General features: G+C 39.4%; 2 protein-coding genes across 4 annotated transcripts in view; one reads left to right on the forward strand and one right to left on the reverse strand.

The window, feature by feature from the left end:
• Nucleotides 1-1,485: 1,485 nt before the first annotated feature.
• sbno1 (strawberry notch homolog 1 (Drosophila)) lies at nt 1,486-24,645 on the reverse strand. Of its 3 annotated transcripts, none has more exons than XM_028601755.1 (33): nt 24,322-24,645; nt 21,636-21,755; nt 21,452-21,550; nt 20,571-20,795; nt 20,345-20,480; nt 19,054-19,154; nt 18,845-18,941; nt 16,964-17,124; nt 16,444-16,577; nt 16,235-16,325; nt 14,401-14,562; nt 14,082-14,217; nt 13,866-13,971; nt 13,610-13,763; nt 12,355-12,537; nt 11,978-12,075; nt 11,736-11,887; nt 11,342-11,545; nt 10,633-10,803; nt 10,374-10,543; nt 10,117-10,248; nt 8,859-8,994; nt 8,608-8,720; nt 6,236-6,307; nt 6,067-6,151; nt 5,752-5,826; nt 5,480-5,626; nt 5,156-5,250; nt 4,976-5,062; nt 3,986-4,123; nt 3,816-3,892; nt 2,662-2,855; nt 1,486-2,084 (listed from the first exon to the last, which is right to left on the reverse strand). In XM_028601755.1, exons 2-33 carry the CDS (start codon nt 21,753-21,755, stop codon nt 1,942-1,944), a joined length of 4,194 nt encoding a protein of 1,397 aa, XP_028457556.1. In that variant the 5' UTR covers nt 24,322-24,645; the 3' UTR covers nt 1,486-1,941. The 3 variants fall into 3 exon arrangements, with proteins under 3 accessions (XP_028457556.1, XP_028457554.1, XP_028457555.1); XM_028601753.1 differs by having other exon boundaries at nt 6,052-6,151; XM_028601754.1 differs by lacking the exon at nt 24,322-24,645 and adding an exon at nt 22,577-22,802 and having other exon boundaries at nt 6,052-6,151.
• Nucleotides 24,646-26,976: 2,331 nt separating this feature from the next.
• The window catches only part of kmt5aa (lysine methyltransferase 5Aa), a 7,479-nt gene continuing 7,329 nt past the window's right edge, over nt 26,977-27,126 (forward strand). The window contains exon 1 of the mRNA XM_028601979.1: nt 26,977-27,126. This exon is cut by the window's right edge and continues 151 nt beyond it. Within this exon, the coding sequence (XP_028457780.1) occupies nt 27,032-27,126 (95 nt within the window). The 5' untranslated portion in view covers nt 26,977-27,031.

Below are 27,126 nucleotides of genomic sequence, written 5' to 3' on the forward strand. Positions count from 1 at the left end.
ATACGGTTGGCAGCTGATGTCTCCAAGACTGGACAACTCAAACCAAAACCATCCAGATTGATAAATAGCACTACAGGCAAGTGGACAAATATGCATTTTTGATTTTGGGGTGAACTGTCCCTTTAAAAAGGCTTGTTTCACAATTTTTCCAATTCTGTCTTAAAACAATAGTTGTTAGGTTTTCATTTTGATTGCCGTCATTATTCCTAATGTTGAAACTAGCTATTAAAAGATCCCTCACTAGGTTAGATATCTGGTCAAAATATTGCTGATAGCTAGTTAAAAATTAGCTATCACAAAAAAATGAGGTGAAGTAGATCCCCCTATTCAGGAACAATGGATAGAGATAGAGGAAATCTACATAAAAGAAAAAAACTGACACATTGTTTGCAATTGCAAGAAGCACTGATGGAAGAAAAGCTGGAGAAATGGATATTATTCAGGACCAAAATCAGCTAGGGACTAAGACTAATGCAGCTGCGGACAGCTAAAACTACGGAAAGGACAACTGATTTAGTTGACGAAACGGAGAGAACGGATAGACTAAAAATGTAACTCCCAAACAAACGTTTTTAGGTGTGATTGTATGTTTTTCTTTGTAGGTTTATTAATGTTGAAATCATCAATAAAAACCAAAGTGAGGGAAAAAAAAAAAAAGATTCCTTACTAAAGTGCTTTAAATGTAAGTGATGAGGGATAAAATCTACATTATACAGAAGTTTATCTAAAGTTAATTTAAGGCTTCAGCAGTCTGAGTTAGACTGATCAGGTGGGTAAGTACCAAATTCTATTTTGGTTGCTGTCCATCCAGGAAACAAAGAGGGAATTTTGAATGGCCTCCTATTAACTTCAGATACACTTTTGAATACATTTTGACACAAAAAGAGGGATTTTGTTCCTGATCACTTACATCGAAGGTGTATTAGGAAAGGATCTCTTAATGTCAAGTATGAACAGGATTAAATATTACAGCATGAAAGAAAAAAAATGTTTATATGTGCACCTGAATATTGTACCAAGACTTGTGAACCTATCCTTTAATGGTACAACGTGGACAAAGCGGAACAAAATGATTAAACTTGAAATGAAAAACCAAAGACCTTTGAGTAATTTTGAGACGTGTGTGCAAACAAACTGGTCTGTAATTAGGATGCAAGTGGATTCTGACCATAAAGACATTGCGTTTTGTTGTCTCATGAGTGAATACAACGGCTACAGAGAATCACAAAATCATGTGCACAGATCAGGCTTCCTATAGTTAACTGGACTGGCGTCCTGCATTACTTTTTCTACTTCAAACAACTAAATCTTTCTCCGTTATCAGTGCTGAATCATGTCGGAGGAGTGATAAGCTAACACTTTTCTTCATATATTAATATGAGATTGTAGTTTAGCATTAAATGCCCATATTTGAATGAATTCAACTTACGAAGACATAGTGGTCTTTGTCTCGTCCACCTTTGGTCTGACCCAAAAAAAAAAAAAAAAAAAAAAAAGTCTTTGCTTCATACCAGGTAGTTCAGACTAAACAGCTTAAAGCATGGGTGAGGAGTGGATAACTCAACAGCCACAGGCCGACAGGCCCTCTACATATCAAATCTGCCTCCATCATTACTATTATATTACAATTCTTTTCACTCTGAATGTCAGAGGACAAAACATCACCCGTCAAAATCTCTCTAGGTGAAAAAAAGTGTCTCTGGAGATTTAAAAAAAGAAAAAACACCTGAAATCTTTCCTCTGTACAACCACTGCTTTACATCTGATAGTGTGGTTGGTCACCTCAGACCCTCAGACCATTTGGGGAGGGGCGTGAGGGTGCAGAACAACAGACAGCGGTCCTGGAGTATGCAGTGCAGAGATAGAGACTCATGAGTCAGATCCCTTTAGTTTGGGATGTCAGCTTCGAGAGAAGGGATTCAACATGGTCCCCCCCCCAAACTATGTGTTCGGTGCATGACTGAGACTTTGGGGATGAAGCTGCTGCAGTTTCTGCAGCTCCTGCACAGCGAGCTGCTGGCACTGGTCTGATGTCGAGAGCTTGTTACATAAAGGAGACACGCAGTTTGCTGGAATGATCAGTCCTGTGAAAGAAAGAAAGGGTTTAGATTGAACTAGGAGTATGTACACGTTGCCTGTGAGACCAATGATGTGGACACTGAAAGCACACATTAATACACATTATACTTTTTCCACTTTCTTGCGAGAGTTAGAGGAGAAGATTGATACCACTCGTGTCCGTTCAGTAAATATGAAGCTGGAAACCTCACAATGATGACAGGACAAGCCAAGAAATAGTCAGACACATAATATCCCACAAAACCATCATTGTGGTCAACTTATTTTTGTACAGTTTCAACAAACAAGATATACTGCCTAAAGCTCGTAAATTAACAAGATGTAACATTTTAATTGATGAGCTTTAGGCAGATTACAGGCTAGCTGTTATCCTGGCTCTGTCTCCCGTCTTTGTGTCTTTTAACAGACACGTGAGAAATTAAATTATCTAGCCATTACCCGGAGAAACTGCACGTGAGGAAGCAAATGTCCGAATCAATGTGGCCTCGTGTACGAAAGAGAACATTAACGATTTAGGGGTATGATCAATCTTCTCATCTAACTTTCTGGTAGAAAGCATGCAGTAGCAGGCCTTTGACTTACCAACTATCCTCTGTCCATCTTCTGTTCTGAGGCGGACAATCTGCACCTTCACATTGGTTCCACTGACTGGAGTTAGCACTTCCTCCAGCTCATTCCACACACTGAGCACGGAGCCACACAGAACGTAGTACGACCGACACCGAAGGCCAACTTCACACTGAAGACCCACAGATGCTTTCTTACAGTTACCCCGCCTGTGGGCAGAAAACAAACATATTTTATGTGGACTTATCAATGTTATCAGTGAGGCATTCATATTAGCATTTGGTTTTTAAAAAGGATAAAGCTGTTGATATTCTATATTTTTGTAATTATCAACAAATCCCACGAAAAGATCAAAACCCACCAAGCCTTCAGTACTTTGGATTTTCCAGCCCGTGTGTGATTTTCAATCTCAATTTGTTCCTACTGAAAATGTAAATCTTTTTTTTAAAAAAATAGGTCACATATGTGATGTTTTATTTAAAAAAAAAAAAAAAAGATCAAATACTTTTCTCAAACAGCTACCCAGTGTAATCAAATTAACAGGAGAAAATAGTGCATTTGTTGGGGACTATTTCCAGCAGTAGATTAATCTACATTTGGTGCTCCGGTAGCAGGAAAGTGTATAAGGGATGTATCACGGTAAAGTACAGAAAAAGACCTTTAAATCTACATTGTGTAATTTTTTTCAGTTGATTCTTAGCAAAAAACTTTGTTCTTTCACAAATATGTGCTCATTCGTGTGTAATTACTTCAACCAACTAATCAAAGTATTCTTGTAAGCGTACAATCTGACATTCAGAATACATCTGAGCGAGTCGCTCGAATGACAGCAGCCATGTTGCACCTCCATCTTTAAAATACATTAGCCAGAGAGGGACATACCTCCGCCTTTCACCCTCTTACACCTAGTGGCACCGTGACGAATGCCAGCTGGGAGATTACTCGCCAGGGAAGCGAAAAAGATAATTAAAACGACAACGCGACAGGCAAAGCAACAAGACCAAAGTTAATATTGGAGTGGCTACGATGGAAAGAGCTAATTTCGGGTTTGGCCACCTTAGGAGGAAGGGCTAGAAAGTAATATTCAGTTTGTTGTCATGTACAATTTCACCACTAGATGGGAGAAATTCTTACACAATGTAGCTCTAACAGATCTAAAGTGCACATACCAATATGCATGAGCGCAGATCTTTGCTGACAACTTGTACTGGTCAGTCCAGTGCTGCTTGGCGTCTTCTGACAAAACCTAACAAGGCAAAAAAAATAAAAATAAAAATCACCACATGAAGCTTTGATGGTTTTTCTTTTAGCAATCTTAATATAAAGAATGTTGTGTAACCTTTTTAAACTTCTTCTTGATGTCTGCATAGGTCTCCAGTTTGAGCTGTCGGCCGGTGTTGGGCCTGTGAACCAGGAAGAGCCTCTTCTTGGTGTTCACCTCTTTGACCAGTATGGCTGTTTTCTTGTTGTTCCTCATCTGTAAACAAAACGCATACTTAAAAAAAAAAGAAAAAAAAAGGGAGGTACTCCACTGATTTTACATATGCAGATTTGTTTACTTGTCAGGGGCAGTACCAGTCAGCCTGTGAAACAGTTTTACAGTATAAAGTCTTCTGTGGCTCTGGAGAAACTTTGTCAAGTCTGACTACGCCGCTGCATTACAAACTGGGGACGTGAAGTTTGAAAGACGCGGGCATACACCAGTCAGAGAGGGTCTAATGAAAGATGCCATTAAGTTGGATTATAGGAAATGTAGGATCAAGTGTTCTTGGTCTCAGACCCATGCAAGGTAATAAAAGTCAGGAAACCTCTGCTACACCTATTCTGACTACTTTTTACAAATCTGTCCAACTTCAAGTGCAGAACTTTTTTCTCAAGTACCCATTTACAAAGTTAAGATGCTGTGCATGCTACCACTGCACTGAAGTACCACATCTCAAGATGTGTGCAAAAAAAAGAAACGGTTTACTTTCTCCTGAAATAACATTTTCTGAATTACACATTTGGTTTGTTAATATGGTTCAGCAATATTACAGGTAACTAGTTTCCACTGATCATTACCTACTACCATTATTTGCGAAATTATCCAACCCCTCAATGCTAGCAGGTCAGTTTTTGCTGCTGGACAAAGAGTCCTGTTGAATTTTGGTTTGGCGTACATAGGATTGATGTTACCCTCTGTAAATGTTTTGAACTACCAACTATTTTCCTCTATCAAAAAGGTGGAGATAAAATCGATAAAGTCCAAAATTTGTCACAACAAGAACATCAATTTAACCAGTCCAAAGGTTGCAGGGCTAATTTCTAAGTGAGAATCATCTTCTCATACCTGAACATAGAAACCATCATCTGGTCCATTCTGATCTGCCCAAGCATGCGTGGCTTCCTCCCACGACATCCCCCTCTCCACACTCACCTGTGAAAAGAGATACAAAGTCAGGTCATGTGACTGCGATCTAACCGTATCCTTAAGAGGGGGAATGGTATATAAATATTTGTATGAACATACGGTGAAGAGTTCCACATGTCCTGATGTAGTGTAGCCCGGTGTAAGGAATTTCCTGCAGTCCACCTTCTTCACCTTCTCATCACCAGAGCCCAGATCTAACAGAGGACAGGAAGAGAATGATTTTAATACCTTTCAGATCCAATGAGGTGCTGAAATCCAACATTCAGGGCAGACAGATTGTTATGACTCAACTGATTTTCTCCCAGAGGAAAGCACTTTGAGGCACTAGGCATCTTACTAGGTTAAATTATTCAGTTTTGCTTTAATATATGTTTGTGACAGACATCTGTTGAAGGATAAAATAAAGGATGATGACCAGCTTACCGAGAATGCCCATGTCATATCTGCCGTTCTTCTTGGCTTCCTGAATAACTGCCGCCAACGTGTCAGAAAAGTACTGGAACAAGGCATTTTGCTGCTGGACCTCCATGCCCAAAATACGGTTCAGGAACTTCCCCATGTTGTTGTAATCTGCAGCAGTAACAAAGTACATGAATGATAAATATGTGGAAATGTGCACAAAACTGTACATGCATCACATAACATTTAACAGCAAGAACAGTTGCAATGTCATTCATTTTAAGTTTTAAAATCACCTTTGTCCAGTGACATTGCGCCAGATCTGTCTTCCAAATTTATGAGGCCCACGCCTATTAATCCACTTTGAATTTCTACAGAAGGAAAATACTGTTGTTACTCATAGCCACACAAGAACAACCATCAATTAAAAATGAAATACAGAAATCAATAAGATAATAATAATAATAATAATAATAATAATAATATTATAAAATCATAACAATTACAGACCTCTAGGGGTAAACCAGTTGTAAAACAAACAGAAAATAGGTTGGAAATGATGGACTATGTTTGGAATAGGACATAAATCAAAGTACCTTTGAAGAAATCACCTTTAAAGTTAGAGGGCGGAGACACTAACGGAGAATCAAGCTTAACAATTGACTTCATCACAATTTCCAGAGCGTTTCTGCCGTACTGTAACAAAGATAAACGTGAGTGAGTCACAGGTAAATAAAGACATTGATAAGAACTTTTGAGACAAATGCTTAATGTTCTTACTTTGTTGTCAAAATTAAACCTGCTGAGATCTCGAGTTTCTGTTGCTCTTCTGTCCCCGTGAGTGAGAGCACCCTGTTACAAAGATTTAAAAAATAAAGTTGATATTTAATATAAATAAATAACTTGCGTTAAAAGGTACAATATGTAACATTTCTGCTTTAAAATGTCTAAAAATGACCATACCTATGTTATATATTTTTATGAGTTGTGTTCTTACACTATCCTAAATGTTTCCACGAAATGTCAAACCCAGAGAAATCTGTTATTTTATTTTCAGGCACGTTTCCTTTAGTCGCCCATCAGTGGCGTCATATAACCTTTCACCCTCCAGTTACTCTAACTTCCGTCAGAACACTGGCACCATGATGATACGTTCAGGAGTAATTGTAAATCATACAATGTCACAGAAAAAAAATACTTGTAACTGTTATGCTGTTTTTTTTTTGCCATACAGCATCATTTTGTGATTAATTACATCCCACTTTTTAATCACAGTAATACAACAGAGACCTTATCTATTTTGAAAGTTCAATATCGATACTGGCTTGACGTTACTACAATGTGCTAACGTTGATGCTAAAGCTTTGTGGGTAACATTATGAGGTTACAACATCGTTCAACACGCTAATAGTTATTTTTAGTATGACTGTTTCGACCACAGCTAACAGGACAGAGCTAACCCACGAATAACTTCACTAGTAACGTTAACGTTAGCTGTATAGATAGACGATTAATCTAATGCTAATTTAGCCAAAGTAGCACAACACGGTCTGTCTGCCTCACTCCCCCGGCGCCGAGCGACTTAGTCGGTATGACAGCTGACAACAGCCTCGGGACATAAAGCTAGCTGGTTACCGTTAGCCCCCAGTCAGCTATCAGCCAGCTACTTCCATTACAGCAACCCCCGGCCAGAACTTATCTCCAGTGCCTGGCGCTTACGACGCTAACGGCAGTTTAATTTAACGTCGGGAAAAAGACCATATCAGACCCAGCACAGAGTCACAACAGCGGCCATCCATAGCGGTAGCTACATCTCCGTAGCGCTACCGGTGTATGTGCCGAAAATCTCCTCCCTGCCGAATTTCTCCCCCCTTCGCGTTTAGCTGTCTTTACGGTTAGCTAAATTAACCCGACAAAAGGTGGGTTAAGCACCAAAACGAAAAGTTAAGATTACTGAAAAGTGAAGGGGAGATAATTCCGGGCAGCTGGGAGATGTTCTGCTGCTGCACAACAGGCATCGACCGGCCTGGCTCGCTATCGCGGAGATTTCCCCGGCAATCCCCCCCCACACCCGTCTCTCAGCCTCGTTTAGTAGTAGTAGCTAGCGTTACAACAAACCCCGTCCGCCCCGGTGTTGAAACCATCCAAAAGGTGACATTGATATGTGAAATATTTTGTGTTTTAGCTGCTGGCTACTGTTAGCTTGCTGGCTCACTAGCTAACTGGTCAGCTACAAATAAAAATCTAATCAAGAAAACTGCAGCTATTTTATTAGAATAACATGAATAAACGTAACGTGAATAAACGTGAATGGGTAAACTTGTCCGTGAACTGATGCATTCTATCCAAGGGGGTAAGCTTCGCTTCAGAACGCGAACCTCCGATGGCGCCATTTTGTTGCTACAAAGCGATCACCTCTTGATAGCGTTCCGCTGACCGCCATTTTTTTTTATGTCACTTGACTGCAAATAACTTTACATCTGAAGCGTTTAAAGACTCTATTTGTCCATTGTTTATTTATAAAGAAACACAACAATGTATAAAAGGCTCCATTACCTTGTATTTCACGTTATGGCTCCGTAGCGGACGTTTTTATAAAAATAGGCTAACAATTGGGTCATAACCACGAGACTTACTGTCGCACAGTAGAGGAATTACCGTATAGTACAGGAGAAGCTCACAGGCAGTTTTGACTTACATTAGCTGTTTAGGTTTAATTACTAATGTTAACTAGCATGTTAGTTAGCAATAATTAGCCCGTGCTTATGTTATCTCCTTACATATACCCTCTCTCTCTCTCTCTATATATATCGATCGATATATATATCGATCGATATATATATATATATATATATATATATATATATATATATATATATATATATATATATATATATATATATATATATATATATATATATATATATATATATATATCTCTCAATGATTCTAACCGGCAGTGAAGGTGTTTTAACACTAAAAAAAACTAATTCCACGCAACTTCACAACGTCATCAAAAGTCCAGTTTTACCGTCCATTGTTTTGGTTGAGAGACCCCTAGCGGCAGAAAGTTACATATTGTACGTTTAAGTACCTTTTCACAAATAAATATTTATAAGTATAAGTTTATTATACGTTCTATTAGTCCTTACCAGGCTTTCTAGTCTTTTGGCAACGATGGATGCAAATCTCTGCTCTCCTGCAAGCTCTGAAATGAGGAAGACGTATTCTGGAGCTGTGACCTGGTTCGACCTGTGAGTTCTCCCTGTGACCAAACAACAAAGCCGAGTATTAAACCACATTCTTATTCCATTTATGAAAAAAGTACAACTTTCAAGCCCAAACTGACACTTTGTCGGACCAGTTTGTTTGTGCCTTCATAGTGAGATTAATATCCACTGACCAAACTGCTGTATAGCTCTGTCTGCACTCCACGGTAGCTCTAGTGTCATGTGGACTCTCCGCCGCTGGTTCTTCACTCGACGATCGGCCTGTAGTGAAATACCTGAGCTGGCAGCTTCCGAGATGATGGCTATGTTCTGGTTAAAAAAAAGAAAGACAATTTTATTTTTCACATACAAGTGTGGAATTAGCAGCTGATAGTCTTTAATAAATGAAAACCTGTTAGTCCTGTCCAAATTTTTACATTAACCACAAGCTAATTAAATTACTCGATTAACTGGCCCCAAATTAAATACTGTGCAGTACAACACTCGTGAAGCAAAAGATACTCTTTTGTGTCAGCTAATTGTGCTTTCACACAGAACCGATTTTGTGCAGTTTAAACAAACTGGTGTGTCAAGTTTGGCTTCATTTGGTCTGGTGTGAAAACTGTCAACCAAACTCTGCGGTGGACTAAAGCCTTGTGGTGTTTTGTTGATGTTGCTGTATTCTCCTAAACACCAGGGGGTGTTTCAACTGTCTGGGCAAGGAGACTCCACCTCCGCTGGAATGCAGGTCGAAGGTGGAAACGAAGCCAGGTCTGAGTCATCTGCAGTGGGCTGCGCTGCGGCCTGATATAGTGCCATCAGTATTAAAGGGAGACAGTTTCATAACTGGTTCAAGAGTAGTGTAATTTCTGACACTGCAACTTGTATTTGTATCTATTCTAGCCCGTTTTTATTTTCTATCTCTTGAAATGTGCTATAGCAATAAAGTTGCCTTGCCATACAACCTCAGCCTGTCAGTCAGTCACCAGGGCATAGAGACCACTGCTGTGCCCGTCTGTCTGAGGAAGTGTCACTGCACCGCTTTCGCCATTAATATTATTTTGCAGCGAACGCCGTCTACGTGGCTTTCAAAAAGTGTAACCACACTCGCAACCACTTTAGCGGCATTGCAGTGACTCACTGATTTAAACTGCTGAGGCAACATAGTTTCGCTCCGTCTGCACCACAGCTCTGCGTGTGTGTCGGAGCCCCGCTCTCTGTCAACATGCAGAGATGATAGATAAGCTTGGACTTAAACGCTCTCCGGTACCGAAATTTGGCACCATTTGAGTTAGCGTGAATCGGTCCTCGGTAGCACAGACGTCGGTCGGTGCCCAAAAAAGTTGGTGTGAACGCACCTGAATAAGTTATTAAAGCAGCAAACCTCTAACTAGTTTTTGGGTTACATGTTTGTCACATCTTCCTCCATTTTGAAACTAACTTTGCCTTTACCTTCTCTCCGTCCATGAACCTTTGCTTCTCTGTGAGATTGAGGATTTCTACCGGGACATCCAGCTCAGAGCGGGATTCATACGTGATGGTGCCATCGTCATTGCTGACCACACGACCTTTGCGTCCAGTCATCTGAAACACAGTTGAAGAAAAAGTGAAGGGAGTTAAGATACAAATCAAAAGGTGATCCAGATTTAAAAGAAACACAAACCAAAACAAAAAAAGAAACCAAAGACACCAGCCACAAATGTTTATACCTCAGCTACGTTCTCTGGTCCTCCCAGTTCATCTATCAGCTCGTCCAGAGTGTTGGGAGGTAGATCCTCAGCTAGTTCCTCCAGTTTTTCCAGCAGATCTTTCTTCATTTTCTGGGCATGTTCCACTGCATCCTGACTTGTTAGACAGCTATCCTGACTCTCTGCCTTGACTTATGAAGTAAAAACAAGGCATTCATTAATCTCAGAAGGCTGAATCAGAGTGCTGTAATCCTGCTTTGCCATGTGGTATCGGGCTTACCTATGGCCGGTGTGCTGGCGGGAATAACGGGGGCAGTGAAAGCCGGCCTGGTGGAGCCCAGCCCAGAGGCTAGCAAGGCACTTTGAATGGAGTCCGGATCAATACTCTTCTTTCTCTTTTTCTTTTTCTTCTCTTTCCCTTTCTTTGGTTCCTTTCTGATGAGCCATGGATCTAAAACAAAAAAGGAAGACATAACAGTTTCCTGTAAACACTGAATTGGATATAAAAAGGTCTTAATTCCAGGTCCTGGTCCAGAGCTCAGAGTCCCAGTAAGAGTCTGAGTTCTGGTCCACAGCTCAGACGGGATTTGTTGATGTTTTTGTTATTAGCGAACTACAATAGCAGACGCAACTGCTGCCTATTGAGACAGAGGAGGTTAAATATAAATGAGCTTTTTTCTGATCTATTTGAGAAAATATTTAATCTGGTTCATTATAAAAATATTTCCTTCCTGGCTGGTTTTATTTTTTGTTTCCTCTTAAAGAACTGATTGACAACATTGATTAGCTCCAGATGGTAAAAGGAAACCAGTTTTACCACCAAGCATCGGTTTGTCTTGTTCTCTTTTGATATGGTTTTGTTTTCGGTTATTTTTTTGGTGATTATTATTTGTTTTTGCTCATTCATTTTTGACCTTTGGGGTTTTAAGAAGGAAACTGAGCACTGAATTGAATAAAAACTCTTCCACAGCCCAGCTCCGAAGTCTCACCATCTTCCTCATCGCCATCGGACTCGTCTCTGAATGGGTTGAAATCGTCGTCTTCGTCCCCTGAGCTGACAGATTTGAAGCTGTCGTCACTGTCTTTACCAGACTCTCCGTCCGACTCCTCCGACTGGCTCTCCTCCGAGCTGGTACCCGACAAACCACCGTGCTTGCGAGGCTTCTTTTTCTGCTGCTTTTTTATCTCGGAACCTGGTGATACGATCAGATTATAAATGGGAAAAAAATTATAGAACATCAAAAAGGTGATTAAACTGCCCATAACTCTGTTCACGAGAATCAAGACATTGCATTTTGTTTAAAGACAAGCCAGCGGTTACTTCATGAATTTTCTGAGGAGGCCACTTTTTTTAAATCAATATTGCTTAAAAATAATAATGACCTTTTCTTTTCTTGCCCTTCGGTTCTGGTTGTGCTGCAGTGTCACTGGGAGAGGGGGTCTTCTTAGTTGGGAGGTCGATACCAAGAAGGCTGTAAAGCTTCTGTCGGTCAGGAGCCGGAAAGTGCTTCTCAACCAGGGACTGCAGCACACCTCTACAACGACAAAAAAGGTCAGTACAATGAGATACATACATTATTCCGTTTAAAATTGTGTGGGAAAGATCATCTTTAGTCGGTCCGTACTTTGCAGTTGACACAAAGTCGTTGAGCTCCCCTCCTCCTTCCTCCAAGGCCTCAAGTGTTCTTGCTTCTCCAGTGGACTGAAGACCGATCACCACACACTGCAGGAAAAATGTGAATAATGTTAGAGGAGGCAGCACGTTAACCATTTCAGGAATTCATCAAGTAGCTTTTGTCTGGCAAAGTATTAATCTCTTGTTTTGCAGTGTTGACCTGAGTGTCTTTGGCTAGTTTAGATCATAAGTCATACAGTAGCCTCTGTAATCTCCAGGGGTTTTCTGATTTCAGGTGGTTGTACAAATTTGAGATCATAAGAATTTAGATCGTAATCTAAACTTAAGTAATTGTACAGCCCAAACTTTTTACTTTATTAGTCTCACCTTTCCATTTTGGACCTCCTCTCGGGCCAGCTGAACCACTCTGCGGACTTTGGAGGCAATGCACAGGTATTTGAAGAACCTCTGGTGAGCAGACCAGAATTGGCCCCACATGGACTTTTTCATGCGTTGCTCTGCATCCATCAGGTTCGCTGCCTGCTGGAACTTTTCACGTGCGGTCACCCACTGGGAGAAGCAGGAGAGCATAATGAAGTCTAGTTATAAACCGCAAAAACAAAAGCATCGCAGCAACGTGTTTAAAATGCATTTCTATAAACTTACACCCCTTTCACACATGAATGGCTCAATCAGGGTCATACCCAGGTCGACTGTGTGTGTGAATGGGGTAACCCTCAATCTACTCGGCTTCGCAACCCAGGTAGCGAGGTGCGTTGATCAGGGTAGACTAGGGTCGATTTCAATAGGAATTGTGTATGACCTGAGTCGCTAGCAGCTGGGGCAGGACAAATTACATGATTGGTTGGAAATGACAGTGGAGTCGTCGTCACAGGTCTCCGGCTACGTTCACTGAACACTTTGTTTAAACAATAACATAAATTTTGTCTCACTGAGATTTATGCAGAGTTTTCACCATACACTGTCTATAACTAGGATTTTCACAGGCAGCTTAGTTCTGCTGGTATACAGATGGACTGGAGTATGTGATGTTAGCGGTTCACTGAATAGGACGTGAAAGCCCCACCCATTTCTAGCACTTAAGGTAATTGTTATGCATTGCTCTCGGGTTGACCCAGGTGAGCTCTGAATTGTCATGACCAGGGATATACCCACGTAGTAGGGCTGCTCGATTATGGAAAAATAATATAATAACGATTATTTCGGTCAATATTGAAATCACAATAATTGAACACAATTAGTTGACTTCTGGAAAGATGTTGCAATTATTGAACTTAACAGTGGAAAAAGTTAAATAAAGCAACACAAAAAAAAACACATACAACTGTGAAATTTGTCTTAATACTTGTCCTATTTAAACTATTTTTTTTTATTCAGAACACAAGAGAAAATAAGAGTTTACTTGCAAAACGTAATGAGCTAAATAATTGTATTTCTCGATTATTCAGTTTTTGTGATCATTGGGAGCCGAAATCATAATCACAATAAATTTCGATTAATTGCACAGCCGTACCATGTAGACTAATTTGGTTCTAATTTCCAAAAGGAGGGTTGAACCCAGATCAGACAACCCTAGCCCAACCCTGGTAGGTAGTGTGAAAGGTATTATTCTTGTACTTACCAGCCTCACAGATTTGTTGTACATGTTTATGTATTTCTGAGTCAGGGGAACCTCCTCGATCTTAAAAGTTACACCTGTAAAACTCAACTGCCTTGCAATGTACATGCCCCTCAGTTTCATGTCCATAGCTACTATCTCCATGGCGCCAACACCTCTGAAATTTCAGGGAGAAAAACATGTTGAATGTTTAGACATGTCCAACCCGCTCTAAAGTTTGCTTTTCTTTTTGTCGTCACCCACAAAAACAGAAACTTACCTTCGTTCAACAGCTTGGATAAAGTTGGCAAATTCTCTGAAGGGTGTTTTATGTCCCCAGATGCCCAGACGATTCATATAGGCCATATTTCGTGGTTCAGAGGCACCTAAATTGAAACAGTAAATTTTTAGAACTGCACAAATTCCAACACCTCCACCCAAGTTCACACTGCAAATTCATTCAAAAAGATAATTTCCATTGATTGTGTCCACTAACCTGTAGCACTTGCATACACAACCCGAGCCTTGGGAAGTTTGTTCTGCAGTTCCAACACTGCAAGCCCAGTTTTTGTTGGTTTGGATGATCCAATTGGACATACATTTTTGGCTTTGTGACACTCGTCATAAACAATCTAAAAACATTGGGTTAAGGAAAGTCATTACAAAGCCATTCTAAAAAAGAAGATTGTCTAAAAAGGATTGTTTTAATCACTTTTATGGAGTTTGGCCACAAAATTACTTCAGTTTTGTACACACTAAAAAAAATACATAGTAACATCTATTCTACTAACTGATTGCAACTTCAAAAAGGATACAACTCCATCAAAGTCCTCCCCACACCAGTGGAGAAGCTGTTGAAATCTGGTCTTGTACTTCCCTCCTGATTGGCTCTCTCCTATCAAGGAAGAGTAGGTGGCGAATATCACACCTTTCTTCACACTCCCATTGTGTTTTGAGGAGATTTTGCCATATTTGAACTGAAAATATAAACATTTAATGAAGTCACACTTTGGTACCGTTCAGACCCGTTTTTAAAATTCGTCCCAATCACAGGTGGATAGCTTTAAGTACAGGTGTGAATGAACCCAGGATGCATTCACGATGCTTTGAGATCTGATCGCTCAGACCAGATACGACAGACAGTGCGTTTACATGCATAGCAGTAACTGAGGTATGGTTTTACCGGGTTATGCCAGTTCTCTCCGTATACATGAGCGGGGAAGAATGGGAAAAATGACAGACCAACTCTACCTCCGGTACAGTAGGTAGAGTTCCACTCTGCCAACCCACAACTGGCTTTTTCTTCCGGTTGACCTATGTCAAAATTAGTTAATGAAAATTAACTTAATGTTTCATTCACACAGTTGTCACAGCGTAGGAAAGCACAGTGCCCTCGCCAGACGACCGACAACTTCTCCGGCTCATTATATTCGCCCAGTGTCGGGTGGAATTAGCAAGCTAACTTTATTAACAGCCCCAGAGATGGACAATCTGTTTAGCCATCTCCCGGTGTCTGCTGCTGCCTCGGCCGGGAGCAACGTACAACAGATTGACCGCGTGCTCTTTGCTGCCGATGGCCCGCCGATTCGTGCATCACTGTTTTGTTGTATGGTATTATAGCAACGACTAAGACTTACAGCTCTGACTGATCATTTCCAGTTAAAAAAAAACACTGCAGCGGAGTGGGAAGGGGCAGTTTACGCATGTGCAGACACTCAACCCGATCATACCCCGGTTAAGGTGTATACATGAAGGAATACCCCGGTTACTGAAGGAGTTTGCTACCTCTGTTAACCAGGTTAAGGGGTTTACATGGCGTTTGAGAAATGGGGTAATGCCGTAAGCCAAAAATAAAAATTATTTTTTTTAAAACTGCATGTAATGTGTGGATCTTGTGTCTCGAATGTTTTTAAAATCATATCTGGGGGCTATATGTACTTGAATTCACAAATATGTGGATATTACTATAGATGTTCCTATTCTTACGTCACAAAGCCTGTTGCTATTTAGAAGTCTGCCAGGCTGAGAGAGTGGTCAAAGGAGCGACTGTTAAACTGTGGATAACGCTTTTCATTTCCTTAAATTCCCAATTATTTTGTTATGAAGCTGCAAAAATCAGGAAACGTTGGGTCTACTTTAGCTGTAACTTAACGACATGAAACCCGTAAAATAAAGCATATATCTGAAAATACAAACAGGGTTGCAGGAGAGAAACTAAACTTCAAACAATGAAGATACAGTTAGAAGCTAGCAAAGCACTGGGCTGAACACAGATACTTCTCTTGCACAGGACAATCCAAACTTATTACACACATCCCACACGCAGAGAAAAGTTACGTCCTTCGGCACACAGACGGCACGTAGGCAGTGCTTTTACATCGGTCGTCGCAAATTCTGTAATAATTTTTCATTTCTGGTAAAGTAGCAGCTGAAATGTACACATCAATAACAAAAGCGATTTCAAAAGCATATAAAGCGCAGAAGTGAGATGCGATCACAAGTGGTCACTCAAAGACATATGGAGACACATTCTACAGCCAGGTGTGAACACACGTACTTAAAGCTGTCCACTCAATGAACCTCTTGGACATTATGAAACCAGGAAACACTTGTCACTAGTTTCATCTATGCATCATAAAAGTATCTTACCTTATTCAGTGAGTGAACCTGGATGTTTTTGGCTCCTATGTCCTTTAAATCCCTTTCAGCATCATACTTCAAGTCGTTTGAGACACTAAACCTGAACAAAAGAGGAGGATATATGTAAGAATAGGTCTGTTAGCATAACTTTTATTAAAAAAAATAATACTTTATAATTCCCTGTGTTAAATATGATTTAAAGGATTTGGGGTATTTACCAAAGTGATCTTTTCCTGCCTAAAAGGTAATTCTCATAGATGATCCCTGCAATGGTGCGGCCTTTCCCAACACCAGCTCCATCTCCAATCAAATAGGCAGCTCGATCCCCGCTGGGAAGGAATGTCTCATGTTGCTGTGGTACACAGGAGAAAAATGCACAATTAAAACGAGTTAAGGCTCAGAGTTTAAAAAAAAGAGACATTTGAAAATGTATTTCAAGTTTAAGACAATAAAAAAGGTAGGATATTTTATAACAGATTTTTAATAAAACACTTTCAAGATACAGATAGGAGGTAACGCAATACAAGTGCATAGTAGTGCAAAATTTATGGTGAAATATTATAGGCAGTTTTAAAAATATGTATTTTAAAATAGTAAAATAAAATAGTTATTCACGCAATCATTTACTTTTTATTTATTGACAAACGTTTTCATGTTATTTTATTCTTGTTTGTTTCTCTTGACAGAAAGATGTCAACGAATATCTTTCGTCATAGTTTAAGTTTTCACAACGCTTACCTGAGCAGCATATGTTATGGCCTCCAGCTGCAGAGCAGACAGGGAGCCACGATCAATGACTTCTTCTGGGATGGACAGTCTGTACCAGACCTCTGGAGGGTTCACACTGGACAGGGAACTGGTCTCCACCACAGGATCAGGATGCCGCAGGCCGATCTTTACTGCATTGACAAACTTACTGGTCAGTGGATCGAGCGTAAAGCAATACCAGGCTGTATCAGAGTTTCCCATACATAGGTTACACTTTGGCGCCCCACCCAGGTAGATGAAATCAGAATTCAGTCAATAAAATCCGAACATTATTTTTCCAATTATTATTATCACGATGGAATTTTATAGCACACAAACCAGTTGCCTCCAGCCCCTTCCTCTTGTGAACTCGCCCGCCGCATGCACGTCACAGCGTCAACAACGATTTACTTCATGCAAGGCTCAGTCTGGTTTACATTAGTAGTAGCAAAGATTCTTTACAGTAGCACGCTGTTTGTGATGTTGTTTCTTTCTGTGGGCTCAACTGTACTGATAAAACGTAAAAAAACGCTGCAGCAACACCACTGTGAAAGCTCCCCAAACATCATTTAATGTTACAGTCTGGTTGTTCACCCTCTCCGTGAGGTCGTTGCTAACCGAGCCTTCAGTTTTTGTTCTCTCCATGCCCGTACCCATTAACTGTAACGTTAATGATGCACTCTAGCCCAAATAAAACAACATTTTATTAAGTGTGCTGTAAAAGTTTTGAACTTCAATCCAGAGTTGTTAGTATGGACCTTTTTCACAGCAGACATGTTGACCTGTCATAGTAGGAAAAGCACAGCTGAAATTGATAACCTTAATGATGGCTCAATTCCATTAAGTGTCCCAGTAAGCTATTTCAGTGAGTCAGCATGCAGAATACCAGGACCTCTCCTAAGTGGAATGCAGCCATCAGTAATGGTTTTGAATACACGTGTGCTTTTCCTACTATCACATGTCAACATGTCTGCCGTGAAAAAGGTCTATGACAGAAATCTGTTCAGATGAGATCTTAATGAATGCAACAAGGACATGTATAGTCCAAAACAGCATTTAATGTTATTAGGCTCCCCATAACAGAGATTAAAACACTTTAAAAAAACAACAATGATCTATAACAACCAAAATGAACAAGAATAGACTTTGGATAGCCTTAGTGTTAAATATGATTTAACAGGAGTTAGGAGGCACACGCAGGGTTGAGATTATAACATTTTCTTTCTGTATGAATCATAGTATGGGTTAAAGGTTAAGTTCTTCAGCTCTGGGTAACAATTGGTAGTTTGTCTTCTGAACTATACATTTTTTTGACAAATCAACCAGATTTAGTTGACAAAGCGCAGCTATACTTCATTGTTATCTTCTAGACTGGTTTGTTAAATATGTAAATAGTTATTTCTTTCTAAATTATCTTGTTATGTAGTCTGCCATCTGATGGCATGATGCCGCGCAGTCACATCCTGCACCACAAGTTAATTCTCCGCCTGTGTGAAACACTGTTGTATTTTCTATGATTTGAGTGAGTGCCATCGATGAAGGGCGATACAGTGCACTGCTGTTATCATTTACTCCTGTCCAATTTTTTAGGCCTGAGTGTAGCAAAGCTCATCACTTGTTTTCAGAGTTGCTGTGTCAATGCATCAAATTAAATCGAATTTTGATAGCGATTAAAAAAACAATGTAATGAGTAAACAATTGTTTGCACATTACGCTTTGCAAGTAAACTTTTTTTTTTGTCTTGGTGATCTGAATGGGTGGAAAAAAGTTCAAACGGGAAAAGTATTAAGGGAAATTTCACAGTTCAAAGTGTTTTCACCGTTGATTTGTTTAACTGTGTTCCCGTTTCCCCAACACAGAAGTCATACTTACATTTCATTGGCATGTACTCTGCATAAGTCTCCGCATGACCCAACTCGTCTTCCTCTTCCTCCTCAGGCTCATCCTCCTCCTTCATCCCTGGGATTTTCTGTCAACAGATTTACATAACCATAAATACTGACTTCCCAATATTGCCTTTAACATACCAGCAACTTTGCCAACGTTCAACAGCTTTGTAAAATTAATATTATGATACTCACCAGAGAATGTGAGAAAGTTTGCATTTTAAGGTCATCATTGTTCCAGATCCTGGCAGCATCTTTACCCGAAAATTCCTTCTTGATCCCATTGTTCATTTCACCTGAAACACCAACAGACACCACCGTCGCTACCTCACGAGTTTCTCAAATACTGACAAGAGTTCATTTCAAAGTATTAAAAATTGGATTAACAGAAAATATTAGTGGCACAATAAATTTTTATTAAATCGCGATCTCAATTCACCCATTCACGATTTAACTTTTAAATGACTTCCAATTTTTTTTTTTTTTTTCCCTCAATTAATTTACTGAAAGCATTTGACATTAACATGTTTTAATTATGTAAAGACGTGTTCAAAAGGTCAGATAGAGCCTGTATCAGGGCCATATTTAGTTCAATGTGTTATAAGTCACTATTTTTGTTAGCCTACTGTCCTGAAAAGGCCAGTATGTACTTTATTCATTGAAGCCTCTATGTTTACAGGCTTGGGTTGTTTTGTTATGGTTCATATACACATACATACATACATAAAAAAATCATGATTCATATTTTTCCCAAATCGTGCATATTTTTCCCCAAATCGTGCAGGCCTAGTGGATAACTAGGTTATTCAAGCAAAGATATCAAACATTAACTTGTTCAAGCTTCTTAATTGTGAGACTTAAAAGCTTTTTTTGTCAAATGTAAAAAAAAAAATTTCCCCCCCACTACTTTCAGACATGTTTAGGACCAAATGATGAATGGATATAAAAATGGTCTTTAATGAAAATAATATAGTTTGTTGCAGCCCTGGTGCATTTATTATTTAAAAAAATCAAACACATTTTCATTAATGTTTTGTGAAATGTGAATGGTAGGGCCTACAGGACCTTGGGACTGTTATTTCATCTTATACACCTCTCCCCCTGCCCCCATTTATACACTGTCCTGTCAAATAAAAGTATATATCATCTTAAAATAAATAAACAAATTGAGTTTTCACACGGACTAATTTTCACTTTTTTTGTATTAAGTTTTTTCCTCTTAGGGGTAAACAGAGAAACTGTTTTGTTCTGCTATGATTTGAACCTGCGATACAAACTCCATACCAACAGGAATTAACACCAAACTCCACAGCTTTGTGGTCATTATTTTGTCTTTTATAACCTCTTTAAATATCTTATAAGCCTCTCCAAATAAAACCATACATCACTTTCATGTTTGCTTATTGTTAATTAAAATGTAAAAGATACTGCTCAGCCCTTATCTGTAAAAAACAATCTAATGCACATTAAAATAACATTAAATGACCTGTGGCTGTTGCCGTTGCTACTGGTGGAGCAATGTTAGGTGGAGGCTTTAGCTTCATGAGCTCCATCAGACTGTTGCCCTTGAGACCGGTGGTCTTCACATTGCCGGTCCTAAGGAGGTCTCTCAACTGAATCTGCTGAAAAAGAAAATGTATAATCAGCATAACCAAAAGAAATGCTTTTCTCTGTGTGGTTTTGTCATTTAAGAATTTTTTCAAAATTGATACCTGATCTCTGTTGGAAGGCACTACTGTGGATGCTGAAGGAGGAATACTCGAGGAGGGGTTCGAAGAACCTCGCAGGGCTGAATTAGTAACATGGACCACTTTGGTGACAGTTATGGTATGTTTGATAGGGTTTGTAACTGATTGTTTGGTCACAGCAGCTCCTAGTGACGGCAACTGATTCAGCTGATTTAAGACAAACGTGGTGGTTGATGGCTGAGGTTTGTGCTGTTGGAGACATTGAGCAGAAAGAAATTTTGATTTTAATACATACCACAAAACAAAACACCGGCTGTAAATTAACAATGTCTTCTAATTGGGGCTGTCAAAATGAACACGATAACGTAAAATTCCTTTTAACGCCACAACAAATGTTGATGCGGGATTAACGCACACACGTTCTGTGATATTGGCCTTGGGCGGCTCCTTAGTTTGGTAAATCATGAAGCGATTTAGCAGTAACGTTGTGCATGGATAGCAGAAACCGTTATTTGCTCCGTGATAACATTTGGCTTGCCAGACGGCGGATAGCTGGAGTGTACGGAAGTTACTGCCGTATGAGCAGGGCGAGGTTAGTCTCTGAACTGGTGGACACGTTAGTAGCCGAGCAGGGATTGTTCTATTGACAAGACTCAAGTTATTTGCATACCATCTACACAAATTAAGTTACCACCGGAGTACTTCAAGTCTCAAATACCACTTGATCATTAAAATCTGGAAAAATATCCCTTTTAAAAGTACATTTAGAAACATTTAGATAAAAATGGGTGAATAATCGCGAGTCAACTATGGAAATCATGCGATATAACATTTTAAAATTGATCGACAGCCCTACTTGTAATTAATTAAGAGGACTTTAGGGAGCTCCTTCTCTATAATCTTACCCTGATAGTAACTATAGGGACTGGAGCTGGAAGCTCAGCTCGAACACCTTCCACTGACTCTGTCCCCACACCAACATCCAGGGCACTGATGGAGATAGACTGCAAGAGAATCAGAACATTAACATTTAGCTACAAAAACATTAATAAAATCACTCTTCCTTTAAAAGAAGAAAGACCATCTTACTTGCTGGGTTGTAGAGGGCTGTGCAACATCCTGAGAATCAACATCAAATAGGCCAATATCATTCGGACAAATGCCACTCTCACTTAGGGCAGCGAGAAGTAAATCCTGTCCAGGATCCATCTGCGAGACAAATGTACATATAAACATGATTAAAAACAATGATAAAACTATACCAAAAATGTTTAAGATGTATAGAAGTAAGTAGATTAACCTAATACACAAAATACATTTGTATCAATTTTGATTGTCAATTAAACGTGGTATTTAAGAGAACATGTGCAGGTTCCGGCCTCTCAGTTAAAGGATTTACAGCTTAGTTTAATGGATGCGATTGTAAAAAATAAATGTCTCGTCTGCCAAGAAAATGTAAAACTGTAAACTTTAAATGTTTACAATGCATGTTTACACATAAGGAGAGGGGTTTACCAACTCATGCCATTTTCACCAAACTATAAACTTTTCACAACATAATTTAACATTGAAATTTGATTGTTTGCTTGCCCCCCCCACCCTACCCCACCTGAAGTTTCCATTTGTCCAGAGTGTTTCTTCAAACAGTTCCAAAAAGACTAATCTCCCCTTAACCCTATTGGGTGAACCAGAAGTGGTTAACAACCATAAGCACATCAATAATAATAGTTAAAAAAAGCCATGAGTGAAATGATGCAACAGTGCATGCTTACAGATAGAAAACCAACACAGAAATGTGACCTCCAAAAAAAAGCATGAACCAAAAATCTCAAATGGATATTAGGACCCACATGCATAGCGCACACATGTGATCCTCCACGGAATGCAATGTTAACTTCAAAGCCCAGTTTTCAAATGATAAACAAAACGGTAATACATTCAGTATAAAAAAAAGAGCAAACGTGTGTTAACTGTAACACACTATTTTTGTATCTAATGTAAGCAACATTAGAAACGTATTATAGGTTTACCTCGCTGTATCTCCTCCTGCTGCGCACGCCGAAAAAGCTAAAATGAAACACTAAAACGCAACACTTACTCGAAATAACTAAATTCACTCAAAATCGAGATTAACGAGAGAAGAACAAGGCTTAGCCATTACTAACAGCAACGTCTGCACGCAAGGACTGCTTCCAAAGTGACCCAAAACAAGACACGTGTTTGCAATGCCCTGCTTTGGTACGTTCAACTTCCTGGTCCCTCTGACTCAAACGTAGCTTCCCCTCTCCCCGGACTCCTTGTTAGCTCCGCCGGTTAATCATTATTTACACAAACAAGCACAATGTATGACAGGACAAGATATATTGAGCGCTGCTACACTTAAGTGTTCAATATGGCTAATTTGGCACCAGCTTACCTTTGACTGACACGCAGTCGCACCAGCTAAACGGACTGGTTGGACCGGGATGACACGGCTTGACTGTGCTAACCGATGGCTAACTTTCACATTCATTTCAGTGACACCACACAGTGAAGTCACACAGCCCTAATTTAACTATAGTTAAATACAAAACATTGTAGAAATAACTGTATGAAAGAAGAAGAAAGACATCTTACAATCGTTATGTAACCACGGAGACTTGCTCACAATTGTCACTTATCTTTTAACCTTATCCCCGCTGTTTCCACAAACTATGTAATACCGGTTATTTTGTCCTACACTTGGTTTAATGTTTTCCATTTAAGGTGCAGCATGTGAGGGGGAAAGCAGATGTTACAAAGCTGAATTATACATTACATTCTAGTAAATAGATAAATAAATATGTAAGCGGATTTCTGTATTTAAAAAAAACAATAGCATGGTGAAGAGGTGCTGTAATCATATTGTCAACATATAGCAGTTGTTTTGTAACAAAATTGTACAGACTTGTTATTACAGAGCAATAGTTTTGGTAATTTATTAAAAATACAGCTACATTAAAAGGGATAACGTTCTGATATCTTAAGTGGGGTTGTATTAGCTAGGTACTTATCTGTAGTCAGTATAAATATAACGTTATAGAGTGCAATACAAATAATAAACTAATGTACATAATGCCAGAAACGTGTATAGGTTAAGTGTAATAAATATAACCTGCCAAAACAGTAAACGGCTAATGGTGACAGTTATACAAAATAAACAGGTTGATAAGGTAAATTTCAAAGCTAGCCTGTCGGTAAGCCAAATTGTTTTTTCCTAGGATGGAGAAGGCACGACCCGTCCTACTCTCCCTCTGAATGGCTAGCACTCGCTACCTGCTCTGGTTGGGTTGGTTGGATTTAGACAAGAGGCGTGCGATTGGTTAGGGTAAGGATGTCAGAGTAAGCCAATCAGAGGCAACGTAGGGCGGGACATGCCTTCGCCATCCTAGATATAAAGAAAATAATAGACGTTGGAAGGAGTTGCTGACAAAATGACGTTATATAGTTTTAGTTTACAAAAACACCACATTAACCTTGACTGTCAGTGTGTCCTTCCTCAACCTTTCCACCCACAGCAGCCGGGCTCGGCGGCGGGGTTAAGCTAACGGTACACCCTAGCATTGTTGTGATGTTGTTCTGTGTCATTGCTGTCGCTAAGCTAACACTAGCAACGAGGAGTAAACGAAGACGAAGCTGTCACAAATCGAAATATAATACTTTCTTTGCGTGTCACCGCGCCACGAAAAGTTCACGTTTTTAATAACCGGGACATTGGTGTGAGCCCTAACGTATGCCCACGCTGAAATCAACTTACTTGACAGTGTAACGGCAGCTCTTGGCTCCCGGTGGCGGCGCTCAGCAGATCGGCAGTTTGTTGTCCTCTTCGCTCCACCGCACAGACGCCATCTTTTTTATCAAACGTTTAGCCGCATGCTGGTCACGTGACGTGCAGGCCCGTTTTCGCAGTCAAATTCCTCGCGCAGCGTCGGTAAAAACGGCTCTCCGAGTTGCCGCCGGACGTCCACGCATCACAATAAACCGATAAAACCGAGAAAGTTAGCATTTCTAAAACGTTAGCACTAACGACAAACATAGCAGAGTCGACGAGCTAATACAGCGTCACGTGACCCCGCGAGATCTTGAGAGGAAGTGACGATTCAAAAATGTCTTCTTCGTTCTTCCAGAGTCTTCTCTTCCTTTTTTTAATATACACTTTATTTAAAGACCACAAGTACATAGTATATACACACAGACCTGTCCATACCAGAGGGGCATATACAAAGAAGAAAAATTTAAGTATAAATAATAAAATACAAATCAGACTCATATTTATTACCAGAGTAACTTTTCACTTTGACTTTGGGATTTTCCTTGGTGTATTTTGTGTATACAACAAACATATTAAAAAGGGAAGAAACAATAAGGCAAAGTCAAAAACCTAAACACAGAATAGATAGGTCTAAATAAAAAGTATGTAAAAAAAGACACTATAACAAAACAACAAATATGTACAATATAATATAGAAAGCAAAAGAAGGAAGACTGTACAGTAGGCTACAGAGCAGGGTGTACTATAATATTGATCAGGGGATGTACAATAATAAATAATAGTCCAGTCCAGGCATTTTTCTAAGACCAAACTGAACAAAATCTTTCCTTCTGTTTTGGCTACCTGTGGATAGTGAAATAGGGCTGCTCCCTCTTAGTCGATTAGTCGACTAATCAGTCCTTTTGGTCTTAGTCAACTTAGATTTCTTTAGTCCATTAGTCACGTTTTACTTTTTTCATGCTGAATGACTTATTTCCAAGAAACGTACAAGAACATCTCTGGTAAACACAAGAATTAAAGTGGTGCTTTTGCATGACTCTTTGTGGAGAAACTCAGATTTACAGATCTGTTGATTAAATCAACTAATTGATTAGTCGGTACAACTGAATGAGTGTTAGTCAAATAAGAATTTATTTAATCGAGTACAGCCCTATAGGGAAAGTCTGGTGACGGTCATCTTTTCTGGTCTTGCCCCAACCTCAAGAATAATAATACCTTCAACTTAAACTTTATTGATATCATCCCAGAGGGACGATATTGTAATATCGTAATATGACATAAGTGTTGTCTTTTCCTGGTTTTAAAGGCTGCATTACAGTAAAGTGATGTCATTTTCTGAACTTATCAGACTGTTGTAACTGTTCTATTATTTGCCTTGACCCACTCAGTCATTATATCCACATTACTGATGATTATTTATCAAAAATCTCATTGTGTAAATATATTTTGTGAAAGCACCAATAGTCAACACTACAATATCGTTGCGGTATCGATATTGAGGTATTTGGCCACAAATATCGTGATATTTGATTTTCTCCATATCGCCCAGCCCTAGTTAGAGTACTAACATAATTTTTTTTTTGTTTATTTTCATTTTCTTTCATTATTGCATTGACACATACAGCATGCAGGTAATCCCTGACAGTCTCTCTGCAATATGTTGTTGCTCCAACTACTCTTTGACTCTTCCCCCCACATTACAGCAAGCCCTCATGTTTGGTATGGACACAACAAAAAGAGTAATCCTGAGAGAGTGGAAATCAGTTTCTCCTCCTTGCTTTAAAAATGGCTAAATTACATAGTTTCTTGCCTATACTTTTAGGGAGGTTAGTTTTTATAGAAATTGGGTATACTCTGTCCAATGTCCAATTTCTTAAGATATGGGACATATTAGGAGAAAACTGTCAACCTTGGAACTGATAGTATATAAGACTATATTGTATTTTGTGCTGTACTGTATTGTTTTATGTTTCGATCAGCCAGGATTTCAGATTTCCAGCCTTCGACTTGGGCCTTCATCAACCTTACTTGGTCTTGGCTGTATGGACTATTTCTGACTCTCAATCCACTTGTGGTCATTTTTCTTCTTTTTTTTGTATTAATAATATATAAATAATAATAACTTTATTTGCACAGCACCTTTAAAAACAACAGTTTACAAAGTGCTTTAACAGGAGAAACAAAAGAACAAACAAATCAGTACTCATACACATATATACACATCATTATTGTAATAGTGTAAATAGAAGATGGGGACAGAAAAACGACAATTGAATAAATAAAATGGAGTTAACAGGTGATCAAAAGGACGATAAAAAAAAGACGAGATTGACATAGGCTATGTGCACTTTTTATGTGAACTGGCAGTTTTTTGTGTTATTTCCATGTCTATTTGTTTGTTGCTGGTTTTTGTGTCTCCTTATGTAATTTTGTCTGATAAATAGAGGCGGGTATGGCTGCAGCCTGGAGCGTCCCATGTCATGCCGTCCCAGCCTTTATTTTTATATTCTATATTGCACCAAATATATTATTAATTAGCATGATAGTGTGCATTTATCTTACTGTTTACTTAAACACCAAATATATTTTGAAGTATTTTATTCATTAGCATGGTAGTCGACGCATAAGGGGAAAGAAACTGCAGCGGTCGGCCTGCAGGGGGCGCCGCTGCTTCGTCTCCGTCTACTTCATTTACATGAAGAAAAATGGCGGAGAGGAGCTGTGGAGGCTGCATCGGTTGAGCTGCTGGCAGTTTAAACAACAAAAGCGGGGCACACAGTCACCCTGGAT

Source organism: Perca flavescens, chromosome 16 (assembly GCF_004354835.1).
Source record: "Perca flavescens isolate YP-PL-M2 chromosome 16, PFLA_1.0, whole genome shotgun sequence".
Classification (NCBI taxonomy): domain Eukaryota; kingdom Metazoa; phylum Chordata; class Actinopteri; order Perciformes; family Percidae; genus Perca; species Perca flavescens.

Bases quoted from the DNA above. Each gene is read 5' to 3' on its own strand.
- sbno1 (XM_028601753.1), bottom strand. From the start codon at position 21,755: ATGGATCCTGGACAGGATTTACTTCTCGCTGCCCTAAGTGAGAGTGGC. The intron at 11,546-11,735 runs GTCATTATTATT...TCGTATCACCAG, and splicing joins GAAGGGCAAGAAAAGAAAAG to GTTCCGAGATAAAAAAGCAG. The intron at 4,124-4,975 runs GTATGAGAAGAT...TTTTGTTTACAG, and splicing joins ATGATGGTTTCTATGTTCAG to ATGAGGAACAACAAGAAAAC.